The sequence below is a fragment of the Mytilus edulis genome, chromosome 14, assembly GCF_963676685.1.
Source record: "Mytilus edulis chromosome 14, xbMytEdul2.2, whole genome shotgun sequence".
Classification (NCBI taxonomy): Eukaryota; Metazoa; Mollusca; class Bivalvia; order Mytilida; family Mytilidae; genus Mytilus; species Mytilus edulis.
In genome coordinates this window covers 25,463,121-25,482,780 of record NC_092357.1, presented here as the reverse complement: position 1 = coordinate 25,482,780, position 19,660 = coordinate 25,463,121, and the positions used below count along the sequence as shown (strand labels likewise).

Sequence of the window (19,660 nt, the reverse complement as noted above, 5' to 3'; positions counted from 1 at the left end):
TTATGATTAACCAGAAACATATGTGTATATATGTCTCTATTAACCAAGTGAATATCAATGTTGTTAAACAATTGAATTATATATCAAACGCGGACGTCAAAGAAAACCATAATCATTAACGCTGTTTATATTCCATTGATAGGTTTTTTTTTCTTCCTTTTCTCCCTTTTGATCCCTTTTATGTTATTACTAATTTTCTATATTTAAAAAAGTTTTCAAAAAATTACAATGTTGACATAATTACCAGGTAACCGTCTGGCGCATGCTTATAATTCAAACCGGATGTAGCATGAATATTTGTTTACGGGTGCAAGACTGGGACGAATGGAAGTTATTTCGTAGCTTTAATTTTTCGAATTTTATGTGAAAAGCTGCAACACCATCATGTAAAAAGGAACCAAAATTTCGATATGCATACAGTACTTTAAGAGCGGGTCTCTTTATTTTAAATTGTGTTGTTAATAAGTGTTGAAATACAACAGTAGTTGGGATAAAAAAAAATCTGCACACCGACTACCCGTTATGAAAGAGGAAGTTATTTTAATTTCATTGATATGTTTGTGCTGGTCACAAATACCATTAGTCAAATCTCAAAGTAAGTTTTGCATCTCAATTTTATATTGATAGAAGATTTATTTTTCTTTATTTTCAACCCTTCTTGCTTACTTTTCTCTAATTTTTTTTTTATCTATTCTTGTCTATTCTATACTAATTTTAATTGAGGGTGGAAAAGAGAGGTCTGAACACGAAAACACATGAATAAAAATCACAAAAACATTGCACTGAAATAAAAATCTGGGAAAAACAAACCAGGAGATATTACCCAGCCGTTTTTGAGATCATGCAGTCATTAATGTACATGCAGACCTTAGGCCTGTGGTCACTAACCTGCTCTAGTTGCATCTGATTTGAAAAAAAATTATTCATAGTAATGGGCTATTAATAAAGAGAACAATTGATATCGTTGGAACAAGTTATTCATAATTTAAAACAAATTCCGACTGACTTTGAATTTGTCCCTGTTTACTTTTTAATGGAATGTGGGACAAGCACCAAAAAAAACCCTGCAGAAATACGGAAAAAAATACTTGGAAACATGAATGCTGAAGCACACACATTGAACCACTTTCATGTCAATCCCTCCAAAGTCGATCTGGCCTAACGTTGATCCGGCCCCATATTTAAAGTTGATCCAAACCCAATAAAAAATTATTTTTATAAGGAATAAAAAGGAAAATATATATTGTAATTCATAAAGGGTTATGAATTTTATAATAATGTAAAGGATGTTACGTAAAAAAAATTGGCCGTTGACAAATATTCACATTGGATGAGTATAAAACAACTGAGTTGATTACATTTTTACTATAAGTCAGTGTTTTCCTTTTTTCACTAAGGTAAGGTGGGTGTTTTAAAAAAATAACTTGCAACCGGGTGGTTTTTTTAAAATGTCCAACCTTTTTTAATTTACTGTGGGTGCACGTGGGGGTCAAAGAAATAAAGATTAGTATAATATTCACATTTTATGGAGTTGAACAAACATAAATAGAAGCAGTCATATTAATTGTCAAATATTCTTTGATTTTATTTTCAAAAATTTATCTCTTTTATCTCTTCTTTCATTTACAATTTTATGCATCAGCATGGATTTAAGGCCTTTCAATCCAGGTTTATGTTCTGTTTCTTGCTTTTGTGCCGTATTTTTGCCACACAGGACAGTAGTATCCTTCCTGTGTGACTATAACTATAAGTCATTTTGAAGTCTTGCTCATATTTGTCTTCACTTAGTGTTTCCTGCAGCTTTTAAAAAGGGCAGGGTAATTGTTAGCTCAGAGGGCACATTAAGCGCGATGGACAACAATTTTAGGGCACTTACTTAACATAAACAGGCAATTTCTATAAAATGGATTCATTTAAAACATACTAGTTTAATACTATAAAAAGGACATATACATCTGTAATCAATCATTAAAACAAATTGTTAAACAAGAAAAAGTGTTTAAAACATATATATATGAAATATTTAAAACAATAAACACAATTAAAAACAAAATCAGTTCTTTAAAAACAAGAAAGCACTATGTCATATACAGGTATATAAAAATATTGCTTTGGTCATATCAATTGTCATTGACAAATCCTCCTTTTTTTTCCCTAAAAACAGGTTGACACATTCCCTGATATCCAGGGTCATTTTTAGTAACCAAAATTTATTAAATTACAAAAAAAAATAACTTTACAAAATTAACCCCTTCCCCTCTACACCCTTTTCCAAATTAAATTAATATAGATACAACAAGTTTTACTACTTTCATGGCACTACCATATCAGCTGTTTATTTTAAATGTCTATAAATAGCCAGACATAGTTGTCTGTTACTTAGGTGTTTTCCCAAGTATTTTTCCCGCCTAAAATGATCATGTGACATGTTTGTAAACAAAAGAAAACACTTGATCAAGGAATTCATTTATTTTCTGGATTATTCTGCTTTTAATAATTTAGTTTGGATTTTTATTCATTTTATTTAAGGTACAGTCAAGCATTTGTATTTAAAAAATAGTTTGCAAAGAATTTTTACTTTTCAATTTGACAAATGTCTCATGATCGCCGTTCATTGGCTTGTTCAACCATGCAAACAATGTAAATTATGTAAATTAGAAATCTATCAGCTGTAAAAAAAAATTATCTAAGCATCACATCGATGTTTTATCATTAATCTTCTAGGCAAAACGTTGTTTCTGGGACTTGGGGGATACAATCAGGACCCGTGATTAGTATCTGTATTCACTATTCAATCTATTGCAGTTTGCTAATCAGCTGATTACGAAATCGATTACAAAATGGCGACCTAGTGAACTTTTGTTTTGAAGGGAAATAACTCGAGCGGTATTCATAAAATATGTCTTTCAGTACCGGTTGTTAATTACGACGATAAAGGCATGGCGTCAGGAATTTCGACAAAATTAGGGCAGGGCGCCAATTTTTTTTCCCAAAAAGGGCAGGGCGTCGAGAAATCGCGGCAGGGCGCCATTACACGCCAAAACCACCTGTAGGAAACACTATCACTTGCGTGTCTTTTCCCTTGTTCGGTTGATTTTTGTTCAATTTCCTTAACTTCAACATTACTATCAATTTTATTTAACTTATTTGGTCTAGTATTTTCTTTATCATCATCGTCATCTTCCTTTCTTTCCCCCGATTGATTAATGAAAACATTGAAATTTGACGATTGGACGCCATCTTTGTCAATGAAAACAAGGCGGGATTAGTATTCAAATTTTAACTGTACGGAACCGAAAAAAATCCGGATTTTGAAAAAAAAGCCGACCACCTCCTAAAATCGAACGGTGGTCGGCACACCCGGCTTAAATTCCGAATGGAAAACACTGTAAGTTTTCAAGATTATTGGATCATAATAAATTCATACATGTATATCAGTGTTTTCCTTTTTTCACTAAGGGAAGGTGGGTGTTTTAAAAAAATCACTTGCAACCGGGTGGGTTTTTTTTAAATGTCCACCCGTTTTTTTTTAATTTACTGTGGGTGCACGTGGGGGTCACAAAAATAAAGATTAGTATAATATTCACATTTAATGGAGTTGAACAAACATAAATAGACGTAGTCATATTAATTGTCAAATATTCTTTGATTTGATTTTTTTCAACAATTTATCTCTTTTCTCTCTTCTTTCATTTATAATTTTATGTCCTGTTTCTTGCTTTTGTGCTGTATTTTAGGCCCATAGAACAGTAGTATCCTTCCTCTGTGACTATAACTTATAAGCCATTTGAAGTCTTGCTCATATTTGTCTTCACTTGCGTGTCTTTTCCGTTGTTTGGTTGATTTTTGTTCAATTTCCACAACTTCAACATTACTATCAATTTTATTTAACTTATTTGGTCTAGTATTTTCTTTATCATCATCATCATCTGCCTTTCTTGTACCCCGATTGATAAATGAAAACATTGAAATTTGACGATTGGACACCACCTTTGTCAATGAAAACAAATCAGCGAGGCGCGATTAGTATTCAAATTTTAACGGTACGGAACCGAAAAAATCCGAAATTTGAAAAAAAAGCCGACCACCTCCTAAAATCGAAAGGTGGTCGGCTTTCAAAAGAAGGTGGTCGGCACACCCGGCTTAAATGCCGAATGGAAAACACTGTATATAAAAGAATTTAGTACAATCAACAGCCATCAATATTTATGTGTTCAATTGACTGTGATCCTAACAAGTGTCATCCTGTGCAATAAACAAGGGTATGACCCGATCTCCAAGCTGATACACACTTAATTTTTGTTAAGATCTTATACTTATAAATATCTTTATTCTCAATAAACCATATACATAGGTATAGAGAAGACAATTATGTACAATATTTACAACAAGACGGACCAAACAAAGCAATTGCTAAGACAATATATGAAGTCCATTTTAGCCAGGAGTACATACACCTGTTTTAATAATCTATAAATTTACATAGTTAAATCAATTCTGATTTGTTTTTTGAAGACGTAATCTGTTTGTATTTGACAATGTTGGCATTTTTTAAATAATAATGTGACAGACAATGTTTCCTGTTTTCTTCAAAGTATTTACATACTAGTATATAATGCAATTCATCACCAATATCATTTTTGTTACATAGAAGACAAATTCTATTGTTTCTAACTATTTTTTACCATCTACCCTGTTCAATAGGGAGCTTGTGATTTGTAGTCCTAAATCTACACAAATCAATAGACAGTTTGTTCCCAAGAATTTCTAAATAACCTTCTTTTCCAAAAAAAATCTTTAAAAAGTGAGAAATGTTTGATTTGCCGAATCTTTTCTATAAAAGAGGAGACTGAATGCAAGGACATATACATGTACATGTAGCTAACATATGTATGATATTTCCCCTAAGTAACAGGTTAGCACCATAGACTTGGACTCACTTCAGAATCAAACCCCTAAAAAAAATACAGTGACACACTATTCTAAAGTGCCTTTTTTTCAACTGGCACCCTTCTGCCTTCAGATTCAAGCTGGTACACTGACAAATTAATTGAAATCTCCACTCAATCTGAAAATAAAAGTAAGGAAAAGACGTACACATTTATTCAATCTAATCTTTTTTGGCACTTTCAGGAATTTATCATTCATGGCATTAAAATTTATTCAATCTAATCTTTTTATTTTCTGTTTTACATGTACACGATGTAGATATCAGAACCAGGATAATCTTTTGAAACTTTTCACATTTTAACATCACATACCGTTTATAATGTTTTATACATTTTTAGCTTCATATATTGGTCCGAGTACACAGTTATTTCGTAGTGCATTTCCTTTAGACAGTAAATGGAAATAAAAAAAATCCCACCTGCGCTTTCTCCATAATATTTTTACAGTGTGTTGTACTACTTTTGGGACAAATTATATCAAAATTATAGAAAACTTCAGCAGCTCTAACTCAAAATATGGACAATTTTATGTGAAGGGGGGCTTGAAATCTTTTGACAGCTTCCAAAATGCTAATTTTTGACCTTTTTCAACTGGATCAAATCACTACTTTACATTATAATTCATGAATCAAATTTTTTTACAGTGTAATTTTATCCCCCTTCTTGCTACTTGAGGCATAAAACATAAATAAATAAATTTGGAAGGGGTATAAAAAAAAATTGACAAGTAACACACTGTCCACAGTAGGGACTATATTCGTGGACAACGAAAATCAAGGGACGATAACTGTGTACTCGGACCTATTATAAGATATTGGTATTGCTTATCATTGAAAGACGTACAGTGAACTTTAGTTGTTAACATCATTATCCTTTGGTCTTTCTAAGTTTTGAGGAAAGCTGTCTCGTTGACAATTTACCACATTTATATAATATAAAGGGCCATAAATGATGTTGAGTGGAATCTGTAATTGATAATCTTTTAAATTAAGATCAAAGAGAAGTAATGAAATTATTGGTATACAGATTCCCTGTAGTCAAATCATAAATGGAACTTATTATATATTATGATGGTAAACTTACTAAATTATGTAAAAAATTTGGAATTCTCATAATTAAGACTTAAGATTACAATATAACACCCATTATGATAAATATTAACTATTGTTTATGCACCTATATATTTTTTTCTATCTGTTCTGCAAGAATACATGTACATGCCAAATTCATTAGAAAATTCAAAATATAATGAGAAAATTGAAATGGTTGAGAACTATTCAAAATTTAAAATGTAATTTATAAGGGTCTATCTACATTGTACAAGTTTGTAAAATTAGATTTCCCATTAATTCTTTAATTTTACATACATGTTACAAGTACAGATTTTAGCTTTAAAACTTCATGTTTTATTCATTATAAAAGATGGCCTCCTGTGTCGCCCAAGTAAATAAGTAAATAATCTAAAGTCTGACGTACTTGTCCTGAAAATTACAACATTAGAAGGTCTTCCTAATTTGTTCATAAATAACACTGACAAAGGCAGCATATTTCATTTAAATCACTTAAACAAATACATTTTGTTTGGATAAATATTCGTTTGAGATTTTATGTAAATAATTTGGCAAGAGTTATATACCTATGCTAAAAAAAAAGAAATTACTGTATCAGTTAAAAAGTTGGTTGAGAAATAACATTCATACAAGTTAAAACTTCTATATAATTAGTGTAATTACGACTTGATTTTATAATTGGCGGACTTCAGTATGTCACCTTGGCTTTTTATATCATATATCATATTGATCTTGATTAATGTTAGTTCCGAGTATTTTGTATATCTACCGTTTGTCTATCCTATATCTTAGCTTAATCAGTGTCTACCTAGGACTTAAGGTTAGGTGCAGTTCCCCTATGCCTTTTTGTGCACTACTTAGCCCTTTTCTTCATGCCCTACATGTACAAATGTATGTATTTTTGTTTTCTATGAGAAGATCAATGCTCTTCATTGCAAAACACAATTTTAACTATAGGAAAAAGCTTTTTATTACTAAAAGATACCAATAATTCATCAAAAAAGAGATGTGGTATGATTGTAAATGAGACAGTCATCTAAAAAAGATCAAAGGAAGTTATGTAAGGCCAACCTTAAAAATATGTTTGTTTGCTGTTTTCCGACTGTACCTTCAGACTGAAGGGTCGGTAGGTAGGAAAAATATTTTATTTTATCAGCCAAAATACAGTTTAAACAAGCAGTTACACTAAACCAAGTTTCTTGTGAAAAAAAACACCATTTTAAAACAACAAACACTGGTCATGCTGAAAACCAACATCAAATGAACAGGCATTTTCAGATAAAAGACTTTTAACCAAAACTGAAACTTGGTGTCATTATCCAATTTATGACATAAAATATGGTATAATTATTAAATACTGGAACACTTATAAACAAGGAATGTCATTATGACTAGAACTGTTTTAAAGAAATATATTCAGACATGTATGCTTCTTGACTAGAATGTTTTCATGAGTAGAGTATTTTCATCAGAAAAATGTAGATATTAAAGATTTATAAGACAATGTATTAAAGAGTGTATTTTTAATTAAAAAAAATAACCATTGAATCTTCCTCAATTGAAAAAAAGGCAACTTGAAAAAAAAGTATTAAGACATTCGACTGTTTTCATATTTCTAACAATATTTAATTATATGTGATAAGGTTATAATTTTGCCAGGCTTTAATGAAAACCAAGGTTATATTTTTAACAGGCTTTAATGAAAACCAAAGAAATCTAAAGTTTGGGGTGAAATCCATAGCACCCCATTAAAAGTAAATGGTCTGTACTGAAATGTTTTTAATGCATAAAAAAAAATTGGCAGAATAGCTCCCAAGGACATTTCTTAATTGAATTCACACAGGCCACACAGTTTGGGGTATATTTAATATTGTAAGAAAGAGAATAATTGCAATGAGTGGGGCAGTTATTTGTCTTAAAATTGATACGAGACGACAGCGTAAAGTACTCCTCCGTGACTTCATGGATACCTGTAAACAATTTCCATGTGCTTTATCATTAAATGGTCACATGAACGCTTGACGGGAAGCTAAGAAAAACCGAACTTGAAATGCGTAATTGACCCAGACTTTAAATCATTTCCGGAAAGGACCCAAAGTTCTGGATCGCGTCAATAGATGTATTAAAAAAATTTCTTAAAATTTAAAGCAATAAAATTTTCACAGTCGGGAGGATTTTCAAGGGACGGTCAGTAAACTGCAAACAAACAATATTTTAATTTAAGCCTAAGCAATTACATAAAAAAATGTATGGGTACCTGGAGGCCTTGGTACACTGTAGCTGAGTAGTCTGACTCACTGTCTGAGTAGTTTAACTACTGTTGTAATCTCTAGTCAGTCAACACTGAGTTTGTGAGTTTGAATCCTGGTGGGTCTAACTGGTACACTCAACTCTATCATCTTAATTGTTAGTTGTCCTATCGAAGGTCAATAATTATCTCTGAGGACACTGGCTTCCACGCTCCACCAATAGATCTGACAATTATGAAAACACATAATAGTGTTGACTGTTGAAATTGGTTATACAGTTTGGGTTTTTCTTTTGTTGAAGTTTGTACAGTTGCCCTTTGATTGAGAAATTGGTGTTTAACACCAATTTATCAATCAAAGGGCAACTGTACAGACTTCAACAAAAGAAAAACACAAACTGTATAACCAACTATAAAAGGCCCCCGACATGAAATGAAAATTATGGTTATTTTTCAGACAAGAAAGTGCTAATCGAGCACTCTTTATTATTATATATGGTCAGGTTGTTGTCTCTTTGACACATTCCCCATTTCCATTCTCAATTTTATAAAGTGATTGTTCTTTGAAATGAAAATGCATGATACATTTCAATATGTAAACTTTGTAGCAAAAGCACCAGCTTCACTTTTATAAATTATGTTATTTTAAGACAGCTCCAAAACATTCAGTTTGCTCCGTTCGTTTACGCCAATTTGATAGTGCATTTATTTATGGGAAAGGCAAATATTTGCCTCCACCTAGAGCGCTTCGATCCAAAACAATAAATGTATTTGTCCTATTAGAATTGAAATAATTAATGGGGGCTTGAATATGTGAGTGTTTTGAATAGAACATAGTTATTTGACAAAGTAAATGTTATTCTTGTTTGTAAAAAGGAAAGAAAATAAGGGCAATAACTCTTATTCGTAACTAATTGAATTTCCTGAAATATTGAATGATTATTTTGTTTTTGGAGTGTGCCTCAGATCAATGCAATATATACATGTAAGGTATTATGAAAATAAGAATATATGGTACAAGTACATGTATGATTGCCAATGAGAAAATTCTCTACCAGAGACCAAATGACATTTAAGTTTACATCTGCATGTATAGATAACCATAAATCATTCAACAATGAACTAGAGTGGGGTGCTCATTTTCGCCATATCTTTCCATGTTTTCTACAGTTTATGTTCAGGTCTATATGTTTTTGAAGTATACTGATATTTCTATATGAAGATAACTTCAAATGCAAAACATTCCTAAGCTTGAAAACATGTTTGTTTGAAAATAATCATCTGTAAAGTTAGATTAAAAGGTGTTTGAAATTTCCTGAAGTTTTGTCAATGGGGGACACATATTCGCCGTTTTTACACATCTATTTAAAACCAAATAACTGCAGCTTTATATAATATTTATCAAATAAATTTCATTATAGATGAACAGCAGACATTTCAAAGGTGTAAAAAACAGAAATTTAGGCCAATCAGTCAAAAAAATGCGAAGAAAAAAATCTATGAAAATCCTGTTTTTCATTCAGGAAATTGACCGAAAATCGTTGTCCGTTTTTCGATCTTTTGCAGTAAGTGCCGTAATTTTGTTTAAGTTTAAAAAATAATCATATTTGTTATAAAATTATAATTTATTCGCATATTTCTTCCATTTCAGCCATCCTTTGAAGTGTTTACACCTCAAAATCATAAAACGGCGAAATTGTGTCCCCGGCGAATATGGGCCCCCCACTCTAACCCATTCCACATTTTTCAGTTAACAAAGGATTAACAAATCAGCTAAAAAATCTTTCATGTCAAACAAAACTATTGACTGAACAAATAGAGAGTACTGGTAGACACATTTAAAAAAGTTTATTCTATCCAACATTTTTTCTATCTATTTCAGCATGTAACTGTGCAACAGATTGTCTCACTAGCTGTGCTGCAGGAACTTACTATGATACTGGATTATGTAAAGCATGTCCCCAAGGTTACTAGTAAGTACAACACTTATTTTGAACAGGGAGATAATATTTGAAATAAAATAAAATAGTAATGGTAGATACACACATGTAGTTTTGCCTAAAATGTGGACTACAATCTGTCACATGTCTGATCACATGTTACATGCAGAATTTGTCAAATATAAGGAAATAAAAACCACAAAAATACAATTATTTTTGGGGCCGCTGAATTGATTATCATCTTTATACATTTATGTTTTGCTTATTTGCACTTTCTGATGTACTTATGTCTCAGTTGCAGATCCAGCAAATTTAAGAAGGATGGGTTCCCAACCAAGACGAAAAAGGGGGGTTGGGGTTCCAACCATATGTCCCCATTCAAATGCATTGATTTGATCGTCAAAAAATGGGGGGGGGGGATCCAAACCCTAGAACCTTGAGCTGGCAGGCTGACATAAAAACTGTATAACTAGCTTCGATTGGGCTGGCAGGCTGACAAAAAAAACTCCTAGTCAGAAAGTTAATTTGAGAAAACACTTACATAATGTCAAACCATTTTTTTGGAAAATTTCACTAACATGAATCAAGACTAACTAGTTACAGGCTTAGAGTTAATGTTTTTGGCAGTCTTTGCATGCAAAGTACTTACAATAAAGTAAGACATTTGATTTAATAAACAAACACTGAAGTTTAACCAACATGACCAATGTCTAACCATTTTTTTTTTAACATTTCCTAAACATGAATCAGGACTAAATAGCCCCAGGATAAGAGCTAGTGTTTTTTTATTGGCACAGTCTATGCAAGTACAAATAATAAAACAAGACATTTGATTAAATAAACAAAAATTAAGTTTACCAAGGTCTAGTAGATTTACTTCCTTACATGCTAGATCAGTTACTTTCTTTTACATAATTTATTAGTTAAACCACCCCTTTAATTGGAGTGATGCCAAGATATTTTGTCTGTTTGAATAAAACCATGACAGAAAATAAATAATTACTGTAATTTGAAAACCAAATAATGTGTTTTAACAAATTTGTACGGATCAGTACGAAAGTTGATACTAACATTCCGACAATAAATAACTGTATAACTATTTTAAATTGATTTGATTTTTCTCAACTCAATTTATATATTGAATTCTCACATATAAGTTAGAAATCAGAGAGTTATATTATGGGTCCTTGAAAGGTTACAATTAACAGTCTAGATCTAGTATCAAGGTAGAATAGTTAAGTCTCCAGAGTAGAGGAAATAAACATGGTTTGACTGGTCAATTGTCTCAAAAAAAGTATATACTAATCATGCTAATAGGTCCTAAACATTATTTACCACCAAAAAGATCTGTGTAAATATTCATGATATAATATAAGCGCTTGCTGGTTATCCTGGTCTAATACACAAAATAGGGAATGACTGATGTTCAATAAATAAGTACATTTGCACTACTAAATAATTATTTATAAGGTGTACGTCATGTAATAGAAATGTCTAAAATTATACCTATTTTTGTCAAGATATGTAGTTCATTTGTAGTTCTAGAAGGTTTATCATTTTTAAGCTGAGATTTAAATCGTGCTGTTACCACATAATGTGAACCAGGTTTTTTTGGGTCATTGTCGTAGAGCAATTCAATCTTTTTCAGAAAATCAAACCTTTGAAATCAAATTATATTAGAACTCACTGATTAATCAATTCAAAAGTTAGCATATATTCAAATTGGCTTTTTAAATATCCTAATTTAAAATTTTAAAGTTTTCATTTGAAGTATTTTGAACTGTGAAATGATGCAGTTAATTGTGGTAACCTTTCAGTAAAGTCCCACAGTTTAACTATAGAATTCAAAATATAACATATATAAAGTTTTTATAGGAGATTTTATGCAGTAAATAAGATATATAAATTTTCATGCTTGATTGTTAGTATGAAAATAGTTTTCGAGTTTTATAACATGGTTTAAAACTAACTCCTGTATACATTTTTATGAAGATTTAACCCTTTCCTCCATAATGATGCCTGTTGATGCCACCCCCTTTACTCCATAATGACGCCTGCGTAGTCCCTCATTTGAAACGTCTCACCTACAAAAAACTTCATCAGACTAAATAAAAATGGTATTTAATAGAAAAAGGATATTCATGAGAATCTATGACTGGAATTTATTGATGAAATATTTGTTTTGGCAATGGATTAATAATTTTAACCTGCAGAATTTTTTTTATTGAAAAATTCTATGCAAATCAAGTATTTAAAAAAAAGTATCCATGGAGGAAAGGGTTAAGAAATTGTAGTATGAGTGCCAATGGGTTTAAACGTTTAAATGTACATGTATTTCTTGCTAATGATTAAACCCTTTGCTTGCAATGTACTGAATATATGCTGAACACTCCTCATTAACTAAGAATCATTATGTTAAAAAAAGTAGGTCAAGATCCATTAAAATATAAGTTTAGGTACATGTAAACCCATTGAAAAATATTTGTCTATCTTATATACTGGGGATGTTTTCTAAAGCATTTTATTTTAAGAATTAGATATTTCTTGATAATATATTGCATATATTCCAAATATAAGACAACTGACTGTATTCACAGGGAATTAGTTTTACTTCTTCGAAATTCATTATATATGTTAATTCAATTCCTTTAAATATTTGTACTTGTGATTTAAAATTTTCTTAAGTTATACATTGAAATTTGGTTGTACTTTTATTTTAACATGTGAACAAGACCTGCTTTTATAACCTGTTATAAACTGTTTGTTTAAATCCATTGGTAAAATGTCAATATTGAAATAAGACATTACAAGAGGTATTAGAAATAAAAAGTTGACTTTTTAAATTTAATTCTTATATTTAATTTTAAAAATTAATATTTTGAAAGAAAAATAAGAAAACAAAAATTTCTAGAATGCCTTGCCAATGAAATTGAAAAATTTAATCATATTTTTTAAATTTTGAAATGATGCATGATTAAAATATTTATTTAACTGAACGGTATGCAGAAAACACATTTTAATTGAGGGCACAAATGCATGTAAAGGAGTATTGAAGACTGTAATAATTTTGGTGACATTATTGGTTAAAACATGTGGATATTAAATAATATTTTGAAAAGTTATGATTTGGCCGTCATTCTGCACATATGGCATACATTAATTATTAATGGACCTAATTGAATAAGAAAGATACTCTTTACACTGGATTCCCTTTATCACAAGACATTTTTATAAAAATTGATGTTAGGTAAAAATGTAAACATCAGTGAGGCAGATGAGACAGTAACCCAATAACAGAAATCATGAAAAGGACATGAGAATTTATTAGGTCAAGGTCATCGATAGACACAAACAAAATGATAGATATTGATATACAACATGTTAATAAAGATTGTCATGTTTTGGATTCTAAAAAAGATGTGAATAAATTAAATAGAAATTATTTAAGATGTGCTTCCACATCATTGTGAACTTTATTAATTTTAAACATTGTTAAATAAACAGATAAAGATAAAAGTTGTTGTTTAATGAGTTCCTTGATATTAAAACTTCTCTCCACAACACATTAAAGATTTAGTTCCTGTAAACATGGCCAATGGATGGTTTTATGTATTGGTATTCATGTGTGTCTGTTTTATTTTCAAGTATAGTGTATGGAAAACAAGATATTTAATAAAACATAGCATAATTAACTGAAAAAAATTATATCAATGTCAACTTATTGAATAGCCTGACAGTATACAATGGTATAATTGTGTTTAGGGTATTTTATTTAAATGTAGTACAAATATACATTTCTGTCTTAAGTATATTTGGTAACTATAGAGAATTATAGGATTAAAATATAGATTCCCAATTAAGTTTAAAATTACTTCTATTGAGATATCCGTTTTCCTATTAAAGATGAAATTATCCATATGCATTGAGTTTTTTTAAAATATTTGATTTTTCGTGAAGGATAAAATATTAGCTGAAGTGATTTAATTTGTATGAGAATTTTAAACATTGCATACAATTTGTGCATCAATGCATTAACACGATAATTAAGTCAAAATTGACATTGACAAATTTAGTATAAGACGGATAAAAATGAACGGATGAAGAACGACAATAGAAGAACTTTTTTGAAAAATATATATATTCCTGTTTTCTACATCAACCCCAGACTCCCTTTTCTTTAAAAATCAAATGTGCCATAAGCCTTCAATATTGTAGATGATTTACAATGGAGATTATGAAAATCATGAAATTTTTTATCATGAAAATTTCTCCTGAGTGTTATAATTCAGTTTGGCGTATGGTACACATTAATCATTACACCTTTTGTGAAAAGAGTCAAGTGTCTTTACAAATTGTAATTGGGATACAGTATACAGTAAGAGTTCCATCTTGACAGAAGGTTTCTATTCATTTATTAAGCTATTTTTCAGATTTTTAGCTCACCTGGCGTCCGTCTTCGTTGTTGTCTGTCGTCCTTAACTTTTACAAAAAATCTACTGGGTCAAATTTACACAAAGTTGGCCACAATTATCATTGGGGTATCAAGTTATAAAAAATGTGTCCGGTGACCCGGCCAACCAACCAAGATGGCCGCCATGGCAAAAAAATAGAACATAGGGTAAAATGTAGATTTTGGCTTATAACTCTGAAACCAAAGCATTTAGAGCACATCTGACAAGCAGTTTAATTGTTTATCAAGTCAATACCTATCTGCCCTGAAATTTTCAGATAAATTTGACAACTGGTTGTCGGGTTGCTGCCCTCCAATTGGTAATTATCAAAGAATTTTTTCAATTTTTGGTTATTATCTTGAATATTATTATAGATAGAAATATACAAATAATTCAACATGACCAAAATGGTCAGTTGACCCCTTAAGGAGTTATTGCCCTTTATTGTCAATTTTTAACAATTTTCATTATTTTGGTAAATTTTTGTAAATTTTTACAAAACATATCCCTCTGTAATGAAAGGGCCAAGTTTATTATAGATAGAAAAAAATTGTAAGTAGCAAGAATGTTCAGTAAAGTAAAATCTGCAAACACATCACCATCACCAAAACACAATTTTGTCATGAATCCATCTGTGTAATTTTTTAATATGAACATAGACCAAAGTGAGTGACACAGGCTCTTAAGAGCCTCTAGTTTTAAACCCATTACCTATTCTGTAAACCCCATTCAGTAAGACCCTCTTTTATGCAACAGTTACATGTGCACAGGCCGTACGGTAATAAAAAGAAATACATGAGTAGCATGATTCAACAATAAACCAAAAACCAGAAGAGGCTATCTTCTTTAAAGTTTTACTTATACTGTTGTTTAATGATGAAAGAGAGAGCCATATCTCTTGCACATTAAAGACACCCTTGTAGATTTTGAAAAAGAGTAGGCTAATGCCGCTTCAAGGCAGCACTCGCACCCGCAAAGTGGAAAGGGATTAATATAAGTTGCAAAACTTGTTTCCCAATCCAATATAAATAAATATATTTAAACTTATAATGAAATGCCTTTAGATTTTTTTCTTTTGCATAAAACACAGAAAAAATTAGTTACATAATCCTTTCTGTGTGTGCTGATCCTTATACAAGTAAGCAAGTTAAATTGAAATTTCTAAACAAATTTGATTTTACAGTAAACATTACAGGGTAAATAGGTTTAACTACATCATAAAATCTGCAATTTTTGTTTGTAGAACCTATTAAAGGTAGATCCCCGTCACATGATATATAGAAATCGTCAAGAATTTATAACCGTTAATATCCGTGGGTAAACAATATAAAATTTACAATAAATCAAGCTCCATATACTCTGTTTCTGACAAGATTATACTTTAAGTCTTTTACAAACAAAGTTTTATATCACCTCCGGAATGAGGAAAAGTCAACACTATACATACATTTTGTACATATAGGTTCTGATATCATTTATCCCATGCATTGAAAAATTTGGAATACATGTACTGTTATTATTATATCTGACAAAAAATAAATATCTTTATCCATAGATTATGCTTCAAATCTTTTACAAATAAAGTTTTTTTCAAAATAACACAAAAGGCTCATTTTGTATAAAATGTAGATTATCTCGTACAAATGCAGATAGAAAGTTCTAATAGGGTTTATAATGCAGTAAGAAAGGCACATGATGGAAAGGGGCACCATTGACAGTAAACATCCATATATGAAGAAAAAAAGTGATATATATTTAAGGAATGACTGTAATATTTTTTCTGTCTATGAAGAAATAACATAAAAAATTTGGTGCACACTGAATAACGCGTGTAGCGGGTTATTTAACAGTGTGCACCACATTTTTTATGTTATTTCGAATAGACAGAAAAATATTACAGTCATTTCTTATAATTTAATTCTAAATGCCATTTTAAACCGTAGAAAACCATGAAAAAACGTCGATGACGTCACGGTCACATGACTAGATTATGTCTATGGGCTCACAACAAAATAAAGTCAGCCAATCAGAAGACGCGTTGCATCCAAAATTAAATAATGGAACATATAAATGAATAAAGTACTGAGGACTTACAAATACAATGCAACATGTATCAATGTACATTGTTCCTATCTGTACTGTATGATTTGTCAGGACTGTCAGTTTATTTGTCTCAGTTTCAAGTTTTGGTTTTAGGTATTTGTGGTTTGCCACATCTACTTTAAACTAAGAACACTATTAATTGAACTATTTATTAATAATATTTATGCCAAATTAGGGTACGTAATGACATACATTTCACAGTTCACTGAACATGAAAGTGTAATTGCGCTAGCTTGGCATGATGTTCTATCGATATGATGGACCAATATTCTTGTTTTCAGCTGTCTTGGCAAATTCTGTGTCAAGAACATGTCAAGAACATGTCTGCAGTGTTACTGCCAATTCATCGTTATTCGTTGGATACCAATTTTCATTGATTTCATGAGTTCAGGTCACACAACCATTAACAGTAGCGGATCCAGAACTTTTCCTAAGGGAGGGCCCGCTGACTGACCTAAGGAGGGGGCCGCTCCAGTCATGCTTCAATGATTCCCTATATAATCAACCAAATTTTTCCCACGAAAGGGTGGCCCGGGCCTCCCAGGGCCCCACCCCTGGATCCGCCTATGATTAATTTAGATGTTGAACAAATAAGAAATTATATATATAGGCTTTTATGCAGACTTTGGCATAACCAGGAAAATTAGATATCCATAAACAGACTAGATTTCCTAAATCCACAAAAACTAGTACCCATGCATATGAAAGTCAGTGAATCGACAGTATTCTTAAAAAATGCCAAAACTATGTATGAAGTGTCAGTGATCAGTAAAATTTAATATTTTTTAAATTTCTACAGCTGTCCAGGAGGAGCCAGTGCAAAGACGATCTGCACAGCTGGGACGTACAATCCTGATCCTAGTAAATCAGCTTCAACAGATTGTTTAGTAAGTATATGTATAAAAAAGATATGGTATGATTGCCAATGAGACAACTCTCCACAAGTGACCAAATGACACTGAAATTAATTACATACAGTGACCTATAGTTCTTCAACAATGAGCCAAATCCATACCACTTAGCCAGCTTTAAAAGGTCATTTGGCCTTTTTAACTTTTTTGGATTCGAGCGTCACAGATGAGTCTTTTGTAGACGAAATGCGCATCTGGAGTATATACAAAATTTAGTCCTGGTATCTATGATGAGTTTATCTCAAAATGTCAAATGTAAAACAATTCAAGCAAACAAACTAATGGCCTTATTTATGTACAAAATAATTAACAAAAAAACAAGTCAGTAACACATCAACAAACGACAACTATTGGATTTCAGGCTCCTGACTGTGTATTGCCTGTTGATAGAACCATGTAGAACTTTATTGGAGTTTATTCTCAGGTTTCATGTATACTTTTGGTACATACAATCATTGAGATGATGTTTTTTTAGGTATTATTCTTTTCTTAAAATATTATCATTCTAGATCGCAACTTAGGTAGATTAATTTATTTTTGTTCATTGAGGAAAAGTCATATATTCTTTTCTTTTTCAACCCATAGAATTGTGCAGCTGGAGAATACAGTGATCCAGGAGCAACCGCATGCATCTCTTGTCCGAAAGGTAAATATTGTCCATCAGCAGGAACAGGAACCCCCACTTCCTGTGCTGATGGAACATTTTCTCTAGGAGGAGACGACAGCTGTACACCATGTCCAATAGGAAGTTACTGTCCAGCAACAGATGATGGGCCTAGAGCTTGTGCAGCAGGACAACATACAGCCAGCTCAAGTAAGTTAGAAAATACTTTTAGACCAAAAAATACATATCTCAGTTTCCAGTCTCTTACCTACCCTAAAATTTCATATCTACCTTAACACCTTTTATAAAAATATTTGGTACATTGTATATCAACCCTGAAGACCACAGTTTTCTCATAGTCCACATGAAATATTTTTTTAAGGGTAGTATTTTATCTGCCTGCACATCCTAGTGTATTCTTCAAGGGCCAGGAAACAATAATTTTTTTAAACTTTTTTGTGGCCTTGCTGATTTCTGTGGCAAGGAGTCTGATATAAAGAAAGTTGACCTTGGCATTGTGACTTTGAACTTAGATTTGAAAAAAGGATGGCATGCTTAGAGTCTATGATCTATGATATCAGTTTTGCTATGGGAAAATTGTCCTTTATATTGTTAACTGGATTAGAAAAATGAACTGCCAAATGAATTATTAAGTGGAAAAAGGGTGTATTACCGGTATCCAAATTTGAAAAATGGAAGTGAAATGAATTTGAAAAATGGCATTTTCTGGTGGGTTCAAGAAACAGGAATTTTAGTTGAATGTGGAATCAGAAATGTGGAAAAAAACACCAGAAATTTACATTTGTTGAAATATCTTTTAAGGTATTTAAAATATGCTTTCCTTACAAATAGACAATTTTTCGAATTTGAATTTAAATGAATTTCTTTTTATTATAGATCAGCAGTCATGTTCCCAGTGTCCAGCAGGTCACAGTTGTCCAAATCAAGGGGCAGCAGTTGCCTGTCCTTCAGGTTTCTATAGCAATGCTGGTGATGGAGCATGCTCAGCCTGTGCCCCTGGTTCATATACAGGCTCAACGGGTAATTAATTATAACACTAGGTATCCACATAAACTATATTTAAAAAAAGGATGCAGCTTAATCATCTGGATTGGAAAACATCTAAAAAAGTAAATTTTTGTAAAGTTTCATTTTACTACATCAACCATTGTAAAGTTTATGGAAATTTCTATAACTTTTTACACATTGCATTGTGGCTTTTCTTTTTTTTCTTTTTACTGGTAATCTTAATTTTATGAAACCCCACAAATGTTTTTTTGAAAGGGCATCAAAATATTTATATACAATCAATCTATCATCATTTAATTGTTGCCAGTTTTAACTCCTTTGTTTTTTGTCAAATAATCTTCAAATTTTAATGACT

General features: G+C 31.3%; 1 protein-coding gene across 1 annotated transcript in view; it reads left to right on the top strand.

Annotated features, from left to right (window-relative positions):
- The first annotated feature begins 284 nt into the window (after nucleotides 1–284).
- The window catches only part of LOC139503561 (uncharacterized), a 139,517-nt gene continuing 120,141 nt past the window's right edge, over nucleotides 285–19,660 (top strand). Inside the window, exons 1-5 of the mRNA XM_071293363.1 lie at nucleotides 285–595; nucleotides 10,150–10,240; nucleotides 17,561–17,648; nucleotides 18,258–18,486; nucleotides 19,174–19,317. Of these exons, the coding sequence (XP_071149464.1) occupies nucleotides 523–595; nucleotides 10,150–10,240; nucleotides 17,561–17,648; nucleotides 18,258–18,486; nucleotides 19,174–19,317 (625 nt within the window). The 5' untranslated portion in view covers nucleotides 285–522. The remainder of the gene's footprint in view (nucleotides 596–10,149; nucleotides 10,241–17,560; nucleotides 17,649–18,257; nucleotides 18,487–19,173; nucleotides 19,318–19,660) is intronic.